General features: G+C 34.4%; 1 protein-coding gene and 2 pseudogenes across 2 annotated transcripts in view; 2 read left to right on the top strand and 1 right to left on the bottom strand.

Annotated features, from left to right (window-relative positions):
- The window catches only part of LOC144561518 (receptor-like serine/threonine-protein kinase SD1-8), a 50,347-nt pseudogene extending 37,191 nt beyond the window's left edge, over positions 1 to 13,156 (top strand). The window contains exons 2-7 of the transcript XR_013513876.1: positions 4,868 to 4,999; positions 10,535 to 10,659; positions 10,814 to 11,024; positions 11,758 to 11,993; positions 12,131 to 12,263; positions 12,775 to 13,156. The product of XR_013513876.1 is annotated as a receptor-like serine/threonine-protein kinase SD1-8 (transcript). The remainder of the gene's footprint in view (positions 1 to 4,867; positions 5,000 to 10,534; positions 10,660 to 10,813; positions 11,025 to 11,757; positions 11,994 to 12,130; positions 12,264 to 12,774) is intronic.
- On the top strand, positions 2,867 to 4,082 carry LOC144561520 (receptor-like serine/threonine-protein kinase SD1-8 pseudogene; annotated as a pseudogene).
- A 5,278-nt stretch (positions 13,157 to 18,434) lies between the features above and the next one.
- On the bottom strand, positions 18,435 to 19,138 carry LOC144562188 (calcium-binding protein KRP1-like). Its single transcript, XM_078311360.1, has one exon. It carries the CDS (start codon positions 19,048 to 19,050, stop codon positions 18,676 to 18,678), a length of 375 nt encoding a protein of 124 aa, XP_078167486.1. The 5' UTR covers positions 19,051 to 19,138; the 3' UTR covers positions 18,435 to 18,675.
- Positions 19,139 to 25,480: the final 6,342 nt, after the last annotated feature.

Here is a 25,480-nt window from a genome sequence, read left to right on the forward strand (position 1 = left end):
GCCTCGAATTTGCTAACTCAAAATTTACTAATTAGCTAAATCGGCACCTTTAAGATAAGATTAAGCTTTAGTTATAATTACCTAAAATTTCGAAGCCAAATTTTAAGTAAAAGACGGGTAGTCTGTCCCTACTCCCTACACCCGAAATTTTTGTTAATATCCCAGAAAAACTCAAAATTTCAAAATTACATTCATTTTTAACTTATTTTCAGATATGTCTAAACCAGAGAATTATTTTCCGAATCCAGCATCTCTTCAAAAAATAATTCTTCGAATTCAAAGGGTCTATTTTCAGAAAATAATTGTCCAGTTTTGGTTTTTCTTTTCCTTTTTTTAATTAAATAGAAAATATAATAATTTATTTATTTGTTGTATTCAAATATTATAAATTTTTAATTTTTTTTAATAGATGGAATACTATATAATTGAATTTATTAGAACTGTGACAAATAATCCGGATCAACATTTTTCAGGTATATTAGTGGAAAAAATTTAACATTTAACATTTTTAACTTTATTTCTTCTATCACTTTTATTCGTTTAATCTTTTATTTAATTATTTTAAAAACTGAACTGATAATGTCCTTGAATTTAAAACTGGAGGTGCCCATTAAAAGCTATAACATAATTGAATTTACAAGAGATTGATTAAGAAATGGGAAAACGCCCGATTTTTTTATTAGTGCCCTAGAAAAAATAACAAAAATGCCTTCTTATTTTAAAATTTTCAAAAACTGATCTGACCGCTTCATAGTGGGACGGATGGCTATGATTTTAAAAATAACAAAAATGCATTCTGATTTTAAAATTTTTCAAAAAATGCTCTAACCGCCCTACAGCTGGGCAGTTGACTATGATTTTTTTTTCTAATTTTTTATCCGATCGCTCCATTATGGGGTGGTCGGCTATGATTTTTTTTGTAGAAATTGTTTAGTAATGTATAGAAAGATTTTGGTCTCACTTCTTTTATAATTTCAATTCTTTTTCTCTTTTTGAATACTCTTATTGATCGATTTTGGTTTATATTGGTCTCACAGTAAAAATAAGTAAATAAATAATATATTTGAGTTATTTCAAAGCTAAATATATCTCTGACATTCAATTTAAAATCCGAATGTATCTATCTAAAATAGCTTAAATTGAGAGGGTACTAACTTTAACCGACCATAACTTTATGTAAGAAACTCTGTTTTAAGCGTTCGACAACTTTTTGGAAAGCTTTGAAGAAGGAGATATGAATTTTGAAGATAAACTAGAGTTTACCTTACAAAATGTCCCGTGCACTCAGAATTGTAAAAAAGAAAAATATCATTTCGGATCTCAAAACTACAATTGAAGTTTCGAAAAAATAACAGTGAGTCAAAAACTTATCGTATAAACTTCAAACTTCGATCTAAATAGTTCACACTAACCAAAGTATCTTGCTATAGTAAATGATATAATGTCTTTGTTGCATGATAATTATTCGGTTCAAATTTTCTTCATTATTATTTTTTGTCCAAATATATTTTTATTCGAATAAACAGTATGTTAAATATTTTCTTTGCCTTTTCAAGGAATTAAAAATAAAAAATAAAAAACTGCTTCGGAAAAACAGGAATTTCTACTTGAAGCTTGATATCTACTGTTTGCACACCAAGAGCCAGATCGATTTGAAACCAAAAACAAAAAAATTGCTACAGTATAGGCGTTATGGATCAAAAAGTTCATTTTTTTTTTAATCGGGGAGGCTGTAGATTATTTGAATATTATAAATCATAGCGATTTTTTTTATATTCTGAGATTTCACGAAATCTTTTTTTTTTCTTTTTTCTATTAAGAAAAAAATCGGTTCTTTTTCTTGTTGATGTTGTTCGATCTGAAGCTGTGTTATCATTAAAGGCACCTTGCTCGTTTGATGAGAATCTTACTCAATTCAGTGTTGTCTTGATTAAATTTGTCATGGTTTTTGGTTTTTTCAAGTCTTCGAGCATCCGCATCCGCATCCATTAAATTTAAGAAATTAACAAATAGTAGGTATGCAAGAGAAATTTGAGCGAATAGATTTGTATCTTTTTGCCACTGTGGCAATTAAAAAATGCTTTATTTTAATGAAAACCTTTTAAATTAGAAATTATCTTATATTTAAATAATTAATTTAAAAATTACCACGTCATAAAATAATTAATTTAAATAATTAAATTAGAAATTATCTTATTTTAATGAAAACCTTTTGCTAAAATTAACGGTTTGCTTTAAAAAGGTTTCACTTGGGATATATACTTGCTTTAAATTTGCTAAATTTAAGTTTCTTGGCTTAAAACTTAACCTCACCAACCTTGGTGATTAATCGTAATTATGAGTCTTTGAGGCAATAGTAATTATGTTTCTGATGTATAGGTATTTGAAAAAATTGTTTGAAATCGGTCGATAAGTTACGAATTTAGAATTGTATCATGTTTGAAATCTTACTCAATATGCATATGATATAATAATTTATATGAATATCTAGTTCGTTCCACTTTCATATGGACTCACCGTTTATTTTTTATTAAAAAATTTACAAAAGTGACAACCAAATTAAGTATCTCCACAACTGCAGCTTGGCCGAAAGATGATAAAAGTAGATACTTTCGTGTTCCACACTGGTTTTTTCTTTGATTTGGGGTACAGTCTAACATTCAGACTTATAGGAGAAGGCTCCTACTTTAGAGATGCTAATAATAAGGTATGAATGAATAGCATTACTATTATTCTTATTGTTTAGGAGAAAAGTTGGTATTTTGTTTATCAGTTTACAAATTTCGGACTGACATAAAAAAAAAAAAGGAAGAGGTGGTGTTCAAACTTCAGACTGCAGTAAGTGAGACAGTTCTTGTGAAAATAGAATTGATTGGTCTATGTTCACTGAAGAGGGTTAATATATATTCTAATTACACGTGATATGCAAGTAAATTTATTAGGGAGAAAGTTGAGGCACCTTAAGGGGATGTGTACTCCGAAAAAGGTTGAATGCTGACTGCGGAAGTCACATTTCTCATGGAATATATATATATATAGAATCTCAGTCTTTAAAAAAAGTATATATTGTCAACAGCCTAGAGCTTTTCAACTGTAGCACACTCAATGCTTCACACACACCTAACAGTACAAAACTCTTTATCACTCCTCCTTATCAATCAATTACCCAGTGATCATCCCTTAAAAGTGAAAATTAATCCATCTTTAAGCCCTGTGGAAAATGTTGAGTAAAATCCCTCCAAAATTATATACTACTGTAGTTCTCTTTTTTCTGTTCTGGATATCCTATTCACTTGACACCCTAGATGAAACAAAGAACATAACACATGGCCAAACCCTAGTCTCATCTGGTGGCCTATTCGAACTTGGTTTCTTTAACCCTGGGAGGTCAACTAACTGGTTCATCGGTGTATGGTTCGTTGTCTCACCAGAAATTGTTGTGTGGATTGCTAACCCTGACCATCCCTTAAACCACAGCTCAAGTACACTTGCCATTTCCAAAGGTGCAATACTTTTGGTTGATCCATCACAACACATCTTATGGACATCTGGTGTTAATTCATCCATTGCTTACAACATGTCTAATCCTGTAATTATGCAACTACTTGATTCAGGCAACCTTGTACTCAAAGACCAAAATAAAGGGGATATTTTATGGAAAAGCTTTAATTATCCATCAAATACCTTACTTCCTAGCATGAAGATCGGTAAGAATTTGGTAACAGGATTTGAATGGCTTCTGTCTTCATGGAGGAGTGAAATGGATCCATCCAAAGGTGCTTACCAGTACAAAATGGATACGCTGGGTGCACCACAAATTATCTTATGGGATCATGCACATATCAAATTCAGAACAGGTCCATGGGATGGGTTGAGGTTCAGTGGTGTACCTGAAATGGGAGCTTATGAAAACATGTTCATCTTCAAATTCGTTTCTGAGGTTAATTAGATCTACTACTCATTTGAGGCTAAGCAAGGCACACCTTTGTCCCGGCTAGTATTGAATGAAACTGGCGTGGTTCAGCGCATGGTATGGGACCAAACCAGTTGCACCTGGAATGAGTTCTGGTACGGACCCAAAGATCCATGCGACTTTTACGGGAAATGTGGCCCCTTTGGTATATGCAACATCAATGAGGTTACAGTATGCAGTTGCCTTCAAGGGTTTTATCCTGAATCATACAAGGAGTGGTCTATGCGAAATTTTTCAGGAGGATGTGAGAGGAAAACACAACTGAGTCGTCATGATAATGATCATGGGTTTTATTTAATAAAAGGGGTGAAGGTACCAGACACGCATAGTGCTACAGTTGATGCTGGTATCAGCATCGAGGAGTGCAGGAGCAGGTGTTTGTCGAATTACTCTTGCTTGGCATATTCGGTATTAGATATTAGAAGGGGTGGTAGCGGATGCATCACATGGTGCAATGATTTGCTAGACATAAGGTACATTAAGGGTGCACAAGATCTATATATCAAGATAGCAAAATCAGATTTAGGTAATATATCAATACTTTTCAATTTCCATATTTTCCTTCCATTTATTTGTTTTATTATATAGCATAAAGAATACCATATCTAGAAGTATTTTTTTTATTTTGAATTTCCTGTTTCAAATATGAAGGGGCACTATGAAATGTGTGTTGTGCATATAAAAATGTCATGAACTCCTTTGCGTGATTATCCACATCAAGACTGCATCAGGATATCAACCTCCAGCTTTCCCTTTTTGTATTATTTTGTAAAGGAAAAGTAATCAGGCTAACGTATAACACTACATATGGTTGCTCATATTAATGATCACTTTAATTATTTTTATACTGTGTTAATTGTTGTATATATTCATTTTATTTTTCTGATCATGCAGCTGAAACTGGCAGGAAAAAAAGGCAAGCTGTGCGTATAGGCATCATATTAGCATCTACTATTGTATTGTTACTGGTAACCTCTATAGCAGGCATCATAGTTTGGAGAAAGAAATTGGGACAGGACTATTTAGGTACTGCAGTAACACCATTTTGCTATGCGTTTTACATAAATCTTACTGACAATATTCCCAGTTGATAACTCTGTAGTCTGCATTTCCCGGGATTTGGGTAGATTAGATTAGGAAAACTTGTACATAAACAACTCTTTCTATTTTTCTTAATACAATTGTTAGCAAGCTAATGCTCGCTGACCTCAAAAAAAAAAAAAAACTCTGTAGTCTGCATTTTAGAAAACAAAATTCGAAGGAGAAAAATGAAACCAGGCGTAAGTAACCATTTGCTGTTGAACTAGCTTGGTATTCCTAGTGAAATATTTGATTTACACATAATACAATTATTCCAAGTTCTAATTACTGTAATATGTGATTTGTCATTGTTGAATATTGTATTGTGAATATAAGGGTAGTTAGGTAAAAGTGTGAATATAATATTTGTAGGGACTAAAGTGTAAGATGCAGTTTGTATATGTAGACAGACTATTGTTCAATGAAATACCGCAGTTTCTAAATACCGAAACCTTTATGGTATCAGAGCGGGATAGTGTCGCCTGAGCTCGCCGCTGCCGTCCGCCTCTGTGTGCGTTCGCCCAGAGCAAGTCCGGCGCCTCATCCAGCGTAGTCGCTAGAGTGTAGTTGCAGCACCGTCGCCAGTGCGTCGAGCACGCTGCCGCCAGATCTCGCGTCGCCGCCACCAGGTCACGCGCCAGAGACGCCTCCGCCAGATCACGCGATTCAAAGCTGGGATCAAGCGCTTCGCCATTTTTGAATGAAGAATAGCTTTCGCTGAGTGCTGTTTCGAAGCCCTAAAACCCGTGTGTCTCCGTATTTCTCTCTTCTCACCTTTTTTTATCGAACCTTGCTCTCTCTCTTTGTCTGGATTCGCCTAATTTAAGTAATAGTCGTTGCTGTTAAAAAAAAAAAAAAAAAAAAAAAAAAAAAAATGGCAGAAGACAGAAGCTTCTCTAAGTCGTCTCAAGTCATCTCAGTGAGATTAAATGGGGCTGAGAACTATCTGTTGTGGTCAAGGCAAATGCTTATGCACTTGAAGGGTCAGAGACTAATCGGGTATGTTACCGGTACAGCAAAGAAACCCGTAGCTGTGGGAGAGGAGAAAATAGAGGAAAAACCTGAGTTTCAGAAGTGGGAGGCAGACGATGGGCAGGTTATGTCGTGGCTGGTCAACTCGATGGAGATTAGACTGCAAAATCAGTTTATGATGTTAAACACCGCTCGACAAGTGTGGGATCGGGCGGCCGAGATGTACTCTCAAAAGGGTAACCATGGGCAGATCTATCACCTCCAGTCTAAGTCAGACAGTCTGGTACAGGGAGAAATGGGTGTGACCGAATATTTCTCAGAATTGAATAATATGTGGGAGCAAATGGATTTCTTTGATCCTTTGGCGATGACATGTTCAGCAGATGCACTAGCCTTTACAAACTGGTTGGAGAAAAGAAGGACCTTTCGCTTCCTTGCTGGCCTCAACACTGAGTTCGAGCAGATCCGACAGAGTCTCTGGCAGAGGAATCCTCTACCTGCTCTTCGTGATGCCTTTGCAGTAGCAGTTCAAGAGGAAAGCAGGAGGAAGGCAATGGTATCTTTGCCAGTGCATGAGGGTTCGGCTATGTTCAGCCTGCCACACACAGTATCCTCCCAGGGTGACAAAGTCTGTGATTACTGTCACAGGAAGAATCACACTCGAGAGACTTGCTGGGATTTACACGGAAGACCAGCTAGAGGTCGAGGTCGTGATGATGGCCGTGGCAGAGGACAAGGTAGAAGTCGTGGACCAGGACGTGGTGGAGGATACCAAAAGGCGCATATGGCTGACAGCACTAGTACACCAGGATCAGGCACTGATGATATGATGACTCAACTGGTGACTCAGCTTGCAGCTCGGTTCTTGTCCACTACCCCCGCTAGCAGTGCCTCATCTACTGCTGCTCCATCTGGGGCTGACGGTTACACTCTCTCCTCTCTTCTCACCACTGTAGTTAAACCTGTTGGCAATGTTATAAAAGCCCTAATAGCCGAGTCTAGTTCTGATCGATCTTGGATCGTAGACTCTGGGGCATCTAAGCATATGACCCCTGACCCTACAATGTTCAAAACCTATAAGCCTATGTCTGGGAGAGAAAAGGTACAAACAGCCGATGGCTCACTTTGTACGATTGCAGGAGTTGGGGATGTAACATGTACTCCAGACCTCCAGCTATCGTCGGTCTTTCATGTTCCTAACTTCACCAATAACCTCCTATCAGTTAGTCAACTGGTGGATGATCTTAACTGTGTTGTTTCTCTGTCTCCTACCCATGTTGTGTTGCAGGAGCTGAAGACAGGAAGAGTGATTGGTATTGGCAAGAGGAGTGAAGGCTTGTACCGACTCAAGCAAGGAGGGGAGGTTTTGGATCCACGAGCCTGTTTGGCAGAGACTCCAGAATTGGAGATGGTTTTGGTACATAGCCGTTTAGGGCATATATCTTTTACTGTGCTTGGCAGGTTGTATCCCAAATTGTACTCTAAGTGTTGCAAGACTAAACTAGTATGTGATGCGTGTGAGTTTGCTAAGCACACAAGAACAATGTATCCCTCTTTTGGTAATAGAAGTTTTTCTTGCTTTGATATTGTTCATTCTGATGTTTGGGGGCCCTCGAGAATTACTGCTTTATCTGGTTCAAGGTGGTTTGTCACCTTTATTGATTGTTATAGCCGAATGACTTGGCTGTACCTGTTGAAGAGTAAAGAGGGAGTTTTGGAGTGTTTCAAGACTTTTCACAAGATGGTGGAAACCCAATTTGAGAAGAAAGTAAAGGTGTTACGCTCAGATAATGGCACAGAATACACCAACAGGGCAATGCAAAACTTCTTGCGAGATAATGGTATTATACATCAAACTACATGTGTGAATACACCTGAACAAAATGGTGTTGCAGAAAGGAAGAACAGGCACATCTTGGAAGTGACAAGGTGCCTTCTCTTTGCCATGAATGTTCCGAGGTACCTTTGGGGAGAAGCAGCGCAGACTGCTACATATTTGATCAACAGAATGCCTTTGAGAGCGGTGGACTTCAGTACACCACTTGAAATGCTCACAGGGACCACCTCATTTAAGGTACCTCCCAAAAAGTTTGGTTGTGTGTGTTTTGTTCATAACACAACTCCAGGCATTAGTAAACTGGATGTGAAGGCTCATAAATGTGTGTTTGTTGGGTATTCCAGTGGAAAAAAAGGGTATAAATGTTATGACCCTGTGAAAAGGAGGATGCTGGAAAGCATGGATGTGACATTCCGAGAAACAGAACCCTATTTTACTCTCTCCGATGCACAATCCAATACATCTTCAGTCCCATTTCATGATCTTCTTGAGGTGGTCGTCACCCATTCCTCAGACCGAGTTGGTCGAGAGGGGGAGAGTAAGGAATCTGACAGGGAATCTGACAACAGTATAGCCGATGATACTACGATCGGCCTGAGTCCAACAGAGACAGATCTGGACTCAAGCATGAACCAAAGCCTACCACCTCCTAATAGGCAGATCAACAAGGTTTACACTCGAAAACCTCGTCATGAGAACGTTGAGCAACCTCCTGTCCAAGGTCAATACCAATTACTTGCTCCTGTCGACGGCTCGCCCACACCACAACCTTCAGGTAACTCAGAGTTACCCTCAGGTACTCCTCTTTTCTCTGATCTCGATCTTCCTATTGCATTGCGCAAAGGAGCTCGGTCAACTGTCCTAAAGAAAGGGGAAGATGCCTCAACATCACATCCTATCTCTCACTATGTCTCATTTGAGACACTTTCCCCGACTTACAAAGCATTTGTAACCTCCTTACACTCTAACTCTGTTCCATGTGATTGGAGGAAAGCAATGCAGGACCCAAAGTGGAAGAAGGCAATGTTCGAGGAGATGAGAGCATTAGTCAAGAATGACACCTGGGATATGGTCCCTAGACCGTCCAACAAGAACACTGTAGGATGCAAGTGGGTATACTCGACAAAATATACTCCAGAGGGAAAGGTGGACAGATTCAAGGCCAGATTGGTGGCGAAGGGCTACACACAGACATATGGTGTGGATTATGAGGAGACCTTTGCTCCGGTGGCTAAAATGAATACTGTTAGAACCCTCATCTCGTGTGCGGTAAACTTTGGGTGGGATTTGTGCCAGCTGGATGTTAAAAATGCCTTTCTTCATGGTAACCTAAAGGAAGAGGTATACATGGAGATCCCACCTGGGTTTGGAAATGAACAACTGAAGGGTAAAGTGTGTCGTTTGAAGCGCTCCCTGTACGGGTTGAAACAGTCACCCCGAGCCTGGTTTGACAGGTTTTCTATGGCAATGAAAAAACTAGGCTATCAGCAAAGTAGTGCCGATCACACTATGTTCATCCAAAGAAAAGGAGGGAAGATTTGTATTCTGGTTGTGTATGTGGATGATATAGTGTTAACAGGTGATGATCCTGTTGAGATGAAGAGGCTTAAGGCCAGCTTAGCCACAGAGTTTGAGATGAAAGACCTGGGTGAATTGCGCTACTTTCTAGGCATTGAGGTTGCTCGTTCAACAAAAGGGGTAGTTCTCTCACAGCAAAAGTATGTTCTAGATCTGCTGAGAGACACAGGGATGCTTGGGTGTCGACCTGTCAATACACCCATAGACCCTAATAATAAGCTGAAGGGAGGAATAGGTGATCAAGTAGATAGAGGACAGTATCAGCGCCTAGTAGGCAGACTAATCTATTTGGCACATACTCGACCTGATATTGCATACGCTGTGAGCGTAGTGAGCAGATATATGCACGACCCTAGAGTTCCACATCATGAGGCCGTGTATCAGATCCTGAGGTATCTCAAGAGCTGCCCAGGAAAAGGTGTGCTATTCAGTAAGAATGGGCACACTAGAATTGAAGTATATACAGATGCCGATTGGGCAGGGTGTCTTGACGATAGAAAGTCAACTTCAGGCTACTGTTCATTTGTTGGGGGTAATCTAGTTTCCTGGCGAAGCAAGAAGCAGAATGTAGTTGCAAGGTCCACTGCAGAGGCTGAGTATAGAGCCATGGCCCAAGGTGTGAGTGAAGGGTTGTGGTTACGAAGATTGCTATCGGAATTGGGATTATTGGAGAACAAACCCATAATGTTGTATTGTGACAACAAGGCGGCTATAAACATAGCAAACAACCCAGTACAACATGATAGAACTAAACATGTGGAGATTGATCGACACTTTATCAAAGATAAACTTGACGAGAGCATTATATGTATGCCTTTCATTCGGACAAAGGAGCAAATCGCTGATATTTTCACAAAAGGGTTGAGTGTCACGGACTTCTCCAATGTAATAGGCAAGATGAGCATGATCAATATCTATGCATCATCTTGAGGGGGAGTGTTGAATATTGTATTGTGAATATAAGGGTAGTTAGGTAAAAGTGTGAATATAATATTTGTAGGGACTAAAGTGTAAGATGCAGTTTGTATATGTAGACAGACTATTGTTCAATGAAATACCGCAGTTTCTAAATACCGAAACCTTTAGTCATATAGACCAGAGTGGCTCGCTGAAGGACACAGAGCTTCCAATATATGACCTGGCAACGGTGGCAGCATGCACCGGCAACTTCTCTCCTTCAAATGTATTAGGCCAAGGAGGGTTTGGTGTTGTTTATAAGGTATAATACATGCATATGTATTAGCATCAATTATCAGTGTTATGGCTTTAAATCTCGATTTTTTTCATATTCAAACAGCCGATCCAAGCCGCTCAATTCGATCTACAAATTCAAAATTTTCTTCTGTACTTACAAGTACTTTATGGATGTGTAGGGTCAGCTACCAAGTGGTGAAGAGATAGCAGTGAAGAGGCTCTCAAAAAATTCATCACAAGGTCTAAAGGAATTCATGAATGAGGTCCTGCTCATTGCAAAGCTACAACACCGTAACCTTGTCAGACTGCTGGGTTGTTGCATTCATGGCTCTGAGAGAATGCTCATTTACGAGTACATGACCAATAAGAGCTTAGATTTCTTCATATTTGGTATGTACTATTGTTCGTCACGATTCTTACTTCATTGAACTGTAGAGACATCAAATATTTCGTAACTATGTGATTAACAGATGAGGTCTATGAAAAATTGTACTTCATTATTAGACATGTCAAAAGTAATTTGCAGCACAGAAGGAACTATAATATTATTATAATTTATAATATCCGCATTATGAGGCATCTCCAGTAATATACTGTCAAATCAATTCACGTCCAGTAATATACTCTACTTCCATAAGCATATGAGAGCATATGCTTATAAGTCATTTTTGCATTTTTAATGTCTAAATGGTTGATCTGAAACACTCAACATGTTTTCCATACTATAATGTGCTGGGTGACCAAATTTTATATTTTTTGGAATTTTTTTACTTTTTTTTCAGAATTTTTCAAAACAGGGTTTTTCATATTTTTTATGACTGTTTGAAAAATTCCGAAAAAATAGTAAACAAATTCCAAAAATGTAAAATCTGATTTCCAAACACATTAATATGGAGAACATATTGAGCGCTTCAGATCAATCATTTGGATATTGAAAACACAAAAATAACTTATAAATATATGTTCTCATATGCTTATAGAAGTAGAATAGCCAACCTCTATATATATATATAAACATACCACCAAATTTCTACTAGAATTTCCTTCATTAAATTTAATCAGGAATTAAGGAAATTCTCCTTCTACATTCAATGCATGATTACTCAAATCTGCCTGGAAACAGATAAAGAGAGACGCATGTTGTTAAATTGGAGATCAAGGATGGAGATAATTATCGGAATTGCAAGAGGGCTTCTCTATCTTCACCAGGATTCCAGATTTAATATAATTCATAGAGATCTGAAAGCAGCAAATATTCTTTTAAATGGAGAAATGACACCTAAAATATCAGACTTTGGCACTGCACGATTGTTCAGACGAGCAGACAGAAATAGCTACTGAAACAGTTGTAGGCACGCGGTACATATACCTTGTTAAATGTTCTTCCTCTGCTACAAGCTAATTATTTTTTCTTATTATTTGTTGTTAGGTGTTATGATTAGTAATTTTTTCTTTTCCTAATAATGGTTTTATTAACTTTTTTTATTTTGATGTAGTGGGTACATGTCTCCAGAGTATGCAATGGAAGGCAAAATTTCAGTAAAATCAGACATCTTCAGTTTTGGAGTTTTACTACTAGAGATAATATCTGGAAAAAGGAATAATGGAAGTCAAAACCTTCTAGCATACGTAAGTGTTTTCTTAAAATCAAGCTTTCTGAATAAAATGAATTACCACTGATTATATATGGGCATGCCTCTTAGCCTCTTGGCCTCTTAGGGACTGTTATACAATGGATAGACCATTTTTTTTTTTTTGGCGCACCAGAATGTTGTTACAAGTTCTCGTTCACTTGATCATTTGATTAAACTACACATGTGGTCCACATGTATTATTCATTTTCCAACTGAATTCTTTGAGTTCACAATTTCCCATTTTGGTCCCTGTTTCTAATATAATCATTTGATTAAACTACACATATGGTCCACATGTATTATTCATTTTCCAACTGAATCCTTTGAGTTCACAATTTCCCATTTTGGACCCTGTTTTAAAATGATATATGTTTACAGTACATATTTAGAACTATAGTATGTTTATATTATTGGATTCACCACAAGTTACCTCTCGTAGGGGCCATCCAGTAAAACAGGGAAAACAAACATGTATTATTTGATTGAGTTCATCTTATATTTCATAGGCATGGAAGTTTTGGGCAGAAGGGAAGGCCATACATCTAGCAGATGAAACAATAATAGACATCTCAAGTGTTCAATCCGAACTAGCGAGGTGTGTTCATGTCGGTCTTTTGTGTGTACAAGAGTGCGCAGATGATAGACCAACCATGTCGGCAGTTGTTCTAATGTTGTCAAATGAAGCCATAAATTTAACTGAGCCAAAGAAACCTGTGATATGCCAAAAGATTATGGATGAATTGACATTGCGTGAGTACCAGTTCTACAGCACAAGTGAGGAGGCACTTTCAGAGATTGAAGGTCGATAAGGTTATATTGTAAAATTGTTGGAAATCTCTGTGTTATATGTTGTTTCTAGATTTAAAACTAATGTAAGATTTGATACTGTACTGTTTTCTGTTTATTATTTGCAATTATATTCTTCCAAACATTCATATTTCATATATTATGTTTACCCATTTAGCCATTCAGCATTTTTGACAGCCCCTGCAAAGAAACTGTCTTAAAAAAAAAACAGCATTGTTATGCTTTTGTCCATTATGTATGATAAGGACTCTGCTAAATGTGATAAAATAAAAATATAATTTGGATGTCCATCAAAATGATTTGAGAATAATAATGGTCTAATTGCAACAAATTTTTTTATGGAGAATGAAAATTTTTATAAGGTAACCAAAGCTAAAAAAAATAGTCTTGCTATGGGGTTCCTCTAGTAAATTTTCTTATGGTATTCTATACCATTATAGCCGCTGATTTTTGAGATTAAAAATTTGAAACATTAATTTGATAGAAGGCAAAATAGTCCACAATAACTGATTTTAATACAGTGGCAAACTATGCGCGCATAATTATTCTGTCCATAAATTGCCTGGCATAAAAGAGATTGAAATTTGTAGACAGCGCCACCGGTAAAGATGTTGACAGCGCTGTAATTTGTCTTCATGACCAACAGAGTCAATTAAAAAAAACATATGATTTGTGCGCTGCATGAAGTAAAAAGAGCGGGGTCAATATCTTTATCCAAGGGTTATTTTTATATAATTGTGCATTGATTATAGCGCATATTATTGTGTTGTGATAACTGATGAGCTGAACAGAGATTTAAAAAAGAAAGCTTAAAAGAACAGAACAATCAGTTGTGACATCAAGAATCAAGCAAAGAAAATTATGGAGATCAGATCCAGTTAAAAACATGAACTTGCATGATTATCTTGTTTGTTGCTGTTACATCAGACAAAAATTGAAATTTAAATAGACACTAACTGCTGTTGATACCACTGGCTGAACAACAAGGGAACAGATTGACAAGAATCTCACAGGCAACAACTGGCTATAACTAATAGTTTAATAAATTAAATTAATTAAAGATTAACGATTAGAAGTTAACAACTTGACATACAGATTAGGAGACAAAACAGCTATACAGACAGATCAGGTTGCTAATTTTAATTTTTGGTGTCTTTGACATCACAATGTACAAGCTCCAACCAAATTAAATCTTTTCCCAGTGACATATAGCTTAAAATTTTCAGGCGCGAAAGTTTTAATTATATTTTTGTTGAAAAAAATGGAGAGTATAAACCTGTTAGTTAGTATTGATTTTGGTTGGCATTGAGAGCAAGATTTTGAGATTTTAGTGCAAATAGTTGTACCCGTTTTGTTTGCATGCAAGTATGGTTGCAAGTAGCAATCGTAATAATGCATTAACGATTACATTGCTTATAAAACGGCCATTTTTTTAATATCCAAAAAAAATTTAATTTTAAAAATAACCTCGCATTGATTTTTTTTTTTTAAATGTCCTGACCGCCAGGTCCACAGACGGCTCAGATTCGTCTTTCCTAGCCAAAGTTATAGATGTTTAAAGTTTTTTCGAAAGCTGCACTTTGAAAATTCATAACTAACTGTAGCAAAATTCAAATAATTTGAAATTTGTGTCAATTCTGTGTATTTTTGAATGCTTTACATGCTAGTGTAATCACTTTTACAGTTTGGTTCCTGTATCAGTCCAGACTTGCTGGTTTACCAACAGAGGTCAAATTTGATGTTTTTAGTGCATTGCACTATACCAGTGGTCTTTGCTTAGTGCTTGGCTGCTGAGTTTAGACTTGGTACCATACCAGAGGTCAGTCTAGGGTGCTTATGCATAGACAGAGGTCTGAAAACGATGCGGCGCCGCTATAGCGCGCTATTGAGTGTGGAATTCAGATCCTATATACCTAAGGTTCAATTATAAAATCTGAACCGTTTTTTTTAACTTGGCACGTATCTTGAAACAGACTCTTATATTTTCTTAAGACATTGAATTTATTTCAACAGAAAATTAATCTGGATCGTCTATATAAATTGCACCTCAAGTCCCATAAGATACGGATTCTTTGAGTGTGGTGTTCCGGTTTGCTCTTTTATTTTTTTGAGTGGTGATTTGATGAAAGTAAAACGTTTATTTGACAAAAGTTAAAACAATGTATGTGAGCTGCAAATTTGATTCCCATGTGCGTATCATGTACAAATCGTAGTAAAGAGTTACGACATAACTTAATAAATATATCAAATGTCTTATATTTTAGCATACACACTAAACAAGAAAACTTTTTCTTCACAAAATTATTTAAATTAAAATATTATATGTATATATATAGAGGACCGCCTTCTTCAGGGATTTCATTTATTGAAGGCCTCTAAATATTCCACGAGGATACCAAGCACGTGCGCATCAGCAGCCAGCTTGCTCAAATTAATTACAGATCAATCCAAATGAAGTTAAGGTGTAAATTGTACAGTACACCCTGTTTACAACTCACAAAAAAAAATATTAAATTGACTGGTTTGGTACTGTACTGCTGGATGAAGAAGAAATAACATACACTCCAAATAACTAATTTGTTGCCAGATCAAAGCTGATTTACAATATTAGTCAAAATTAAGTGCTACTAGTTGGTGTATTTTATTTTTTATTTTTGAAATAAGTGGTATATCCATCCATTTCATTATTGATTAATACATCCTACATATTTACAAATTAATCCCTCGCTGCTATATCACATTTACATCACAAATGCACTCACTATTTTGTAATATAGTCAAGCTATATGAAATTATGAACTTGACGAAATGTTTAGGAAGCATGAAAAGTTTGCATACACCAAATAAAGTGGTATTATATTAATTATTTGAGATTGAGAACAATTTTTTTTTTTTGCAAGAAAAAGCGGTACTATATTATTATATGAGTGAGGCTATGGTACTTTGTAAAGTGCGGGTTGAGTCGCACTAGAAATTTATACTTTTATTTTCAAATTTTAAATAGTCAATTTTAACTGTTTAGCATGATTTCTATAGAAAAATGTATTAAGAGATCAAATTTTTAGATCGAGTGATTTTTAACTCGTTAAAAAAATAGTAGATGAATTTTAAGAAGTATAAAATTTTGTCTCCATTTTCATATGGAGATCATTTTTTTTAGGTTAAAAAGGTCGAGGTTCAATTTTATTTTACTGAAACAAAGTACGATTACATAACAATTCGGATCGATTATTAAATTTTAATTTTTGAACTATAATTTTTTTACAGCTGGCCTTTTATACTTCTTTACTTAGTTACTAACATCGTTCATTTTTTTTATTCGGTTAAAGGCTTATAGGTCTCAAATCATCCTTAATTAGTAGCATCAATTAAATTTCGAACTTTTAGAAACTAATTGTACTAGACATAATTCTCAATTTTTACTAATAGATTAATATAATATATGGAATACTAATTTAAATAATATCGTACTGTTGTAGTGATTAAGAAACATTTTAAATCACTAATATTATGTTTTCCCATCATTTCTTTTTATTTTTTTGGGGTTAATTTCTCATGTACCCTCAAAGAGTTCTTCAATTTCTTATTTACCCCTCTACTCTTCATTATATTTAATATGCCCTTTAACTTTTTCTTTTATTTCTTATTTACCCATTACATAATAATTCTGAATTTAACTACAATTAAATCTCTAAATAAAATAATAAAAGACAACAACACCCCTTTATAAATTCTTGTTAAGAATTTGATCGATCTATAATTGACAGCAGCAGTCTTACTCAAGGTGTCCTCAGATGGAACCACGAAGCTTGATTCTTATTTTTTATTTTTATTTTTGGGTTAAGCTCATATTGATTTGTTTTGAGTTCGTGTGGGTGTCCCTATTATGGACTGTTTTGTGTTTGATGAAATGCCTAGAAGAGCCTCTTCTGCTAGGTTTACGGAAATCAATTTGTTGCTTCTCTTTTTCCATGGATTAACAACAAAACAAGATGGTAATTAATGTCCTGAGTATTTTGTTGGTACTCTAATATGCATTTCTATTTGTGCTTGCAAGCAATAGCAGATTTATAGATTTCCTTGAGAAATTTTGTAGTTTCACTTCAAATTATCTTAATGAAATGGTTTTATATTTTGGTTAATATAATAGTTCGAGTACGACATAAAAATTAAATAAGCTTCTCCCTTTGCATTTTTCTATCGGTCTCTTTAATTTCCCAAAATTGATCCAGCTAACATAACCATTACTGTTTATTCCTAAATTCGACGAACCGAGCAGTAAACAAGAACCTTTAGAGATATAATTACTAGATTGGGAAACTACACAGCTTAATTATAGTTGGAGCATTTGAGTTGACCGAGATACATAGTACCAGTACCAGATTGGAAAGGATATGGATTTGGTTTTTTCTTATAGTTAGGCATTTCATCAAATACTACATAGCTTATAAATGGAGACTCTCACTCGCACTCAAAACAAATAAGATCTGAAACTAGCAGCCAATCAAAGGCCAAAGGGAGTACTGGAGCCAAGAATGATAGAAATATTAGAGTCGAGTTTGGTAGTTTCATCCGAGGACACCCATGTGAGAGCTGCTGTTACCAATCAAATTCTTAACATAAATTCAAAAAAGGGTGTTTCTGTCTTTTATTATTATATTCAGAGGTTTAATTATGATTAAATTCAGAATTATTGTGTAATGGACAAATAAGAAATAAAAGAAGAAGTTGAAGGGCATATTAAATAAAATAAAGAGTAGAAGGATAAATAAGAAATTGAATAACTCTTTGAGGGTACATGAGAAATTAACCCTATTTTTTAATGTTCAAGGAAGACTTTGTTGAACTATGTACAATATTCTTGATTGGAAAAGGCAAGCTTAATTTTCTACCATAATAAAACCAATAAATACTTCAGAGCCCGCTACTTTAATACACACTTAAAATGTGTTATTTCTAATGGACACGATGCTGACGCAATCATCTTCCGCCACAGTTGGAGATTCCTTTTTTTTTTGTGTGTAAAGTATACACCTTCAAATTGAAATTAAAGGTTTTTTTTTCAGATTTTGTTCCGAGAAAAGATATCTAACAACATGTTAATGTTAATTTGTTAAATAGATTAATTTCTATAAAAAAATATTTCAATTAAAAATAATACTATTTAACGTGTCGTAATTCAACATAACAACATAATAAAATTGGGCTTCATGCAGCCCATAAACCATAAACCATATGCAACGCTGTTTTAGTTGTATAGTCCATGCGCTGCATGAAGGTAAAACAGCTCTGTTAAAACCTTTACCCAGTCAGAGCCCGGAAGGCTCCTATTGAAATCTTTAAGAAGCAAATTCTAAAGTAACTTCCAGAAACTTCCTCGGCACTTCTTATTTATTAAACATCAATAAGCCATCAGCTAAACAACTCGCGTACGTATGGTTAGAACTTAGAACTAAATTAGCAACCAAACAAGCAGGCCACAATTACCAAACAAATTAACAAATTAGAACTCTTCCCATTCATTTTTTTTTTCTTTTTGCAAAATTAACAAATTCCATTAAACCTCATCCTATCAACACCAAAAAAGAAAAGAACAGCAATCACTGATGAAACCCGAGTTCGAACCCGAATGCTTGTTGAAACACATCGTCGAGCCACCTTCTCGGTCCATCCATGAGCTCCGGGCTCAGCCTCACCATCAAAACACAGAACTCCATCTGGCTCAGTGCACCGTCTCCATCCAAATCGCCTTCTCTCAGCATCATCCTCAACTCATCATCGCCTAATCCATCAAGCCCCATCAACGCCGCATTTCTTTTCAGGCTCTCAAAAGTGATTACGCCACGGGTCGGATCCATCAAAAGCTGAAACCCGTTACACAGTTCTTGCATCAGACCTTCTTCACCGAGGTTATCCGCCATGATCGGGAAGAAATCCTCGAATTGATCGAGCGGTCTGTCTGTTTGCGCTGCCATTGTAGATATTTCGTGTGAAATTGTTTGTTGACTTGTTGTAGCTGTAGCTCGGGAGGTACTGAGAACTAGAAAGAGGAATGAATTTGAATTCTGAGGGAAAATGAAGGTGTGGTGGTTTAAATAGGTGGAGGCAAGTGGGGTTCTAGGAAATGGAGGGGGACGCGGGGGAAGTTCGAGAACTGACAGCTTATATGGCATTAGATCTGGGCTGTATGCATGTATGTACATCATCCGGATTAGATTGTATCACCTCAATTTCATTTTAAAATGGACAATCCATTCTTGATTAAGTAAATGGGCGGACTTGAGGAGAATACTAAATAAGTACGATAATCAGCTGTACTGAGATAATATATATGGAGTAAGGCTTAGTTACTATGGATAGTTAAGACTTCTCATGCTACGGTTTTAAAAATATATTGTATAAATTTAAAACTTTGATCTAAGTAGCTCAGTAAATTAGTTTATGCAATGAATTTGTAAAATGCTAATTTTTATTATTTTTGAAATTTTTTTTTACTATTTTTATGATTTATTAAAAATGGTAAAAAAATATCTTCAAAATAAAAGAAAAATTGTTGATATTTTAAGTCACCTTTTGCTATCCTTCATAAATCATAAAAATAGTAAAAAGATTTAAAAATAGTAAAAATTGGTATTCTACAAGTTCATTATATAAATAATTTATTGAACTATTTAGATCGAAGTTTGAAGTTTATACGATAAGTTTTTGAAGTTGTAGCACGGAAGGTCTTATGATATCCATAGCACCTAAGACTTACTCATATATATGATTGCTGAAAATGTGTAATTTTTATACATATTTCATACACCTAGTATATGTTATGAAGTTTTTAATATTATATTTTGTTATCTTGTATCTACTTTTGTACATAATAATATTTATGAACTTTTAATTTATTGTGATAAAAATATCAACGTTTTGATATATATTTTACACTATAAACAATGAACAATTTCTGAATTATATCTCTATTACATTTGAATCGCAACTTTTGAATTTTACTGAATTACTTTCAAATAATGAACTTTGATATTATGCTCTAGTATAGTAGTATAGTGACATTAAATGAAAAAAAAAAAAATCAGTGCTATTGTGTTAAAATTATAGTATAATTTTTAATATATTATTTCATACATAAAATTTGAAAAGAACTTTTTAAATACATAAATATTAATATATTGTAGTTATTGTCTTTCTAATTTAAAAATTAGAATTCCAGTCTTGTATAAAACATTTAGTATATATGAGTTCCAGTTAACAAAATGGAGAGCAAGTCAGCAATAGCCTAAATGTGGCAACAGGAGAGTCGTGCGCGGAAAGCGACTCCAATCAGAATGAAAGCTATCTATAACTCCATTAAAGTAGATATCTATATAAAGGATCAGTGTTCCCCATTGTTCACGACCACTACACAAAATGCCACAGAATTTGACACAAAGAATCAGACCCTTCCAAGAAGGTCAAAGGAAACGAAGCATAGTTTTTTTTTTTTTTTTTTTTTGTGAGAAACGAAGCATAGTAAAGGAGGGATATTTCAAAGAAATTGCAGCTGAGAAGCGGGAGAGACACAAAGGCAGAACGTGTTACTTGCGCTTATCGCTTTCTTCTATTTTTCTTTATATTTTCTTCTCCTCCAAATTAATTGAATTGGATACCTCGATTGATCAGCGCGTCACACGTAGACGGTCGCTAGACCTGTTACCGTTAAGCTATTATCATCACAAACTTTTACTTTGTCTCCACCGACTGAGACAACCATCCATTTCTTTATTATTTTCTAGTCGATTGGATACCTCTCCCTCTCCCATTGTTTGAAATTCAATACTATTTATCCTGTTCTTATATAAAAAATATATATAATAATTGAAGGAGAACCGATGCTGACGAAGCTAAACGCTGCCCGACTGCCCGAGTTAACCCGACATTAGGCGTGAAACTTGTTTCTGGAAATGGACAGTATTAGATCTGATTTAAAAAGAAGGATAGAAAAGTTGTTATTTACAAATGGTTCAGAATTTTTAGATTAAGTGCTTTTCTATTTATTTTAAAAAAAAATCTCTAGTTACATTTTCATACAGAGATGTAGCATATTTTGCCAAATTTCCAGAAACATGTAGCGGATTTGGTCTCTACGTATTCTTCTTTTGTGGTAATATCTGACTTTGTGTATTGGTTGTTTCGTTAGAAAAAACATGGAGCAGAGCCGAAGGCAGTTCTTTTAGGATAGGTAGCAACTTCTCAAAATTGAAAATTAATTACCTCTAATAGATTAATTAGATTTGTCTATTTCTAACTTTTTATATGTTTATCTATGTTTTGCAGTTCAATTCCTTTTGCAGTTCAATTCCTTCTGCAGCCCAATTATGTAGCAACCTGTTTTGAAAAAAAAAATCCGAATTTAATTTGTGTGCAAAGCACAATTGGATAGGTGGCTCAGGCAGAGGCAGAGGTGAGAAGAGAGTTATGAATACGATTCGAATCCGAATCTAAATCCGTTTAGAAAAAAAAATATATATATCTTATTTGTTGAGAGAATGCAAATCAACAATAAAGGTAAAACTCCAATCTGATTTTTGTTTACCTCTAATTCAAATTCTGACTATGTCATTGACCTGAAGCATTTGCAAACTTTTTTAAAAAGAAAAAAATAACTAGAGTAAAATGAAGTACTTGACTACGCCACTTTATAATTGAGGATACCGTCAGAGATATTAGGCTGTGTACACTGGCTACTTAGAATAAGAGTCATTTCGTAGTAGTCTAGCATATATGTTAGACTACTCCAAGGTGTGTCATTTGTGTATTTGTGTATAGAGCATTGTGGAGGTGTTTGTGATAGGATCTTTTGTAAATAATTTTCTATATTAATATATTGTTAGCGGTAAAACCACTTAACTTCTTTTATAAGAGTAAGAGACCAAAAAGATAAACATATAGGAAAAAATTATTGAAACCAAGTATAGGGAAAAAATATTTAAACCAATTTTTTCAGATTTGTGTCAAAATATTTGCGGATATCAATGCGTGTCCGATATCTATCCTTTGTAAATTCATTCTCTAAATTTTCTTCGTAATTCTGTTATGCATCTTAAAATATACAGTCATGTAATTATTACATAACACATACGTATCAATTATATAATACATGTTTATTTATCTTAATATAAACACAATTACTGACTGTATTTGCACATTTTATGATACTTCCGAAATTATTTTCCACCCTCCATTCTTAATTATTATAAAATGCATATTTATAATATGAGTCCGACTATGCTACTTATATAAGCATATCATGCATATACTTAATAAGTTATATATTTATTTTTAAATTTCAAATAACAAATTCAAATTGTTTAAACTGATTTCTTTTTTTAGAGCATTGCTTACATATAAAAGTTTTAAATTTTCAAATTTATTTAGTATCAAGTTAAGCGGTAAAAAATAAAGGTTTCTATGTGTATATTAATGTCTATTTTTATCAATCTTCATTTTCTAAAATTCTAAAAAAATAGTAAATTTGTTTCCAAAAAAATGTAAAATTTGGTCTGAGGCACATTTTAATATGAAGATTGTGTTGAATGATTCAGATCGACTATTTGAACTTTGAAAACAAAAATATGGCCTGGAATTTTTATTAATATCCAAAAAAAAATCAAATTCTACCCACTTTTGAGAAGGATTTTGAAAAATGACCAAACGGTCAAAATCTCTCCGATTTTGGAACTTCTTTCCGGTGAGAAAATAACCGGTTCCATAACTATTTGGACCGGTCAAAATCTCTCCTGAAACCTGTTATATTCTCACCGATTCTTTTTTTTACAAAACATAAAATTTTATAATTTTTTTGTATTGAAATATTAGAAATATTTAATATATTTCTTTGAAAATAGATGGAATACAATATAATTTGATTTATTAGAAAGACTGCGACAAATAATCGGGATCAATAGTTTTAAGGCCGAATTTTTCACGCCTGTAAGAAAAATTAATATATTTCTTTATGTGTTATTGAAAAAAAAAATATGTTTTGAATTTGTTATTAATCGCGGTTTAAAAGTCGTATCTATTTTGAGAATTCTTTTTTAATAACAATCTTTAAAAAACTTTTTTTAAAATAGATACAACTTTTTAGAAATTAAATGTACTAGAAGGATGACAATATTTTTTGTATTTACTTAGAAGTAACTTTTGAACCGGGATCAATAACTCATAATCCAAGCATTTTAATTTTTTTTTCCAATAACACAAAGAAATATATAATTTTTCTTACACCTGTGAAAAATTCAGCCTGAAAAATGTTAATCCGGATTATTTGTCGCAGTCTTTCTAATAATTCAAATTATATTGTATTTCATCTATTTAAAGAAATATATTAAACATTTCAATACAAAAAATAAATTAATTACAAAAAATTTTGTTTTGTAAAAAAAAACACAAAAATCGATGAGAATATAACCGGTTTCAGGGAGAGATTTTGACTGGTCCAAATGGTTATGGAACCGGTTATTTACTCACCGGAAAGAAGCTCCAAAACCGAAGAGATTTTGACCGACTTAGGCAATTTTCAAAATCGTGCACAAAAGCACGTAGAATTTAAAAAAAAAAATTGGATAATAATAAAAATTTCGAGACTTATAACTTATAAATATATGATCTGATATATGTCTATAGTAGTCGGACTCTTATAATATATATTTGTCGCACGTTTTGGATTTTCACATTCGTTGTACAAAAGTCGATTCAGATTTTTTTTTAAATTTATCCTAAAACAGTAGGAGGTATATATCTTGAAGATAGACTTGAGAAATGGAGTAGAACTATGGTGTTATTAAGTTCACTAATCTTCTTGGTGAATTCAAGTCTAAAACTCATCAAATCGGCTATAAATTATGAATTTGAACCGTTGAAATCGGCCTATCTTACGAGTGATGCGTCTACGTGTGAAAATCTTAAACATTCGAATTAATTTAGTATAAAGTCAATCAGTCAAAATTAGAAGGTTAATAAATTCATTTTTTTACCGCTTGACTTTATACTAAATTAATTCGAATGTTTAAAATTTTCACATATAGAAGCATCACTCGTAAGGTAGACGGATTTCAACAGTTCGGATTTGTCATTTAAAGCCGTTTTGGCGGGTTTTAGACTTGAGTTCACCAGAGAACTTGATGAACTTAAGAACACCCTAGTTCTACTCTAAGAAATGAATGTAATATTGCCTTCAATGTTATCCCATTGGCCATTGTCATATTATAACAATCTTGTGTTAAATTAACGAATAACGATCAAAATCATAATGCATTAACAAGTACCGAGCTGTAGATAATACAAGTAGAAGGTTGTTTTACGTTGTGCTATTTTTTTTCCGTAAAATATCTATTTTTTTTGTAAAATAGAAAAAGAATTAAAACGGACAAATATAATAATTATCTGTTAGCATTGCTCGGAGACTGTAATACAGAGATTCTGCCCGGTCATATACATATTACACGGATTTGGCTAATATGCTATGGGTAGCTAAGAGGCCTCCCGTGCTACGGCTCAATATTCGACTTTTCAAAATCCTAACAGTCGATCCGAACCGTTCATCTTATTCTCCATATTAATATGTGCTTGGAGACCAAATTTTACATTTTTTGGAAATTGTTTACTATTTTTTTAGATTTATTGAATATCGCTGTTTTTTATGGTCCAGATTTGTCTGAAAAACAGCGATTTTCAATAAATCTAAAAAAATAGTAAAAAATTTCCAAAAAATGTAAAATTTGGTCTCCAAGCACATATTATGATGGAGAACAAGATGAACGGTTCGGATCGACCGTTAGAATTTTGAAAAGTCAAATATTGAGCCGTAGCACGGGAGGCCTCTTAGCTACCCATAGCACCGTAGCCAAGTCCCATATTACACTAATACTCCTTTCTATATATATCAGTGATAATATTTTTGAGAATCCAATCAAATAAAGAAAAGTATAAAGTACATATCATTATGCATTTAAGCTTAATTTTCATATTTAGTGAGAAAATCTGTACTAATAAATATGGAGCCCAATGGCATTATGATTGCTCTCTGATTTGTTCTCTGACAAAGAAGCCCACAAGCCTCTGGGCAGTCCACCAAAAAAGGAAATAGCTTCATGATGTGTTGACGTGTTTACTGGTATTATCTACAACAACAGTACACGTGTACTGTTAGCGAAAAAAAATCTGTACTAATAAATATGGAGCCCAATGGCATTCTGATTGCTCTCTGATTAATTTGTTCTCTAGCAAAGAAGTCCACAAGCCTCTGGGCAGTCGGCACTGGGTAATCCACCAAAAAAGGAAATAGCTTCATGATGTGTTGACGTGTACTTGTTAATACCGAGCTGTGCAGGATCAAAATGTAGAGGACCTGCTCTC

Source organism: Carex rostrata, chromosome 11 (assembly GCF_964058835.1).
Source record: "Carex rostrata chromosome 11, lpCarRost1.2, whole genome shotgun sequence".
NCBI lineage: Eukaryota > Viridiplantae > Streptophyta > Magnoliopsida > Poales > Cyperaceae > Carex > Carex rostrata.

Bases quoted from the DNA above. Each gene is read 5' to 3' on its own strand.
- LOC144562188 (XM_078311360.1), bottom strand. From the start codon at position 19,050: ATGGCAGCGCAAACAGACAGACCGCTCGATCAATTCGAGGATTTCTTC.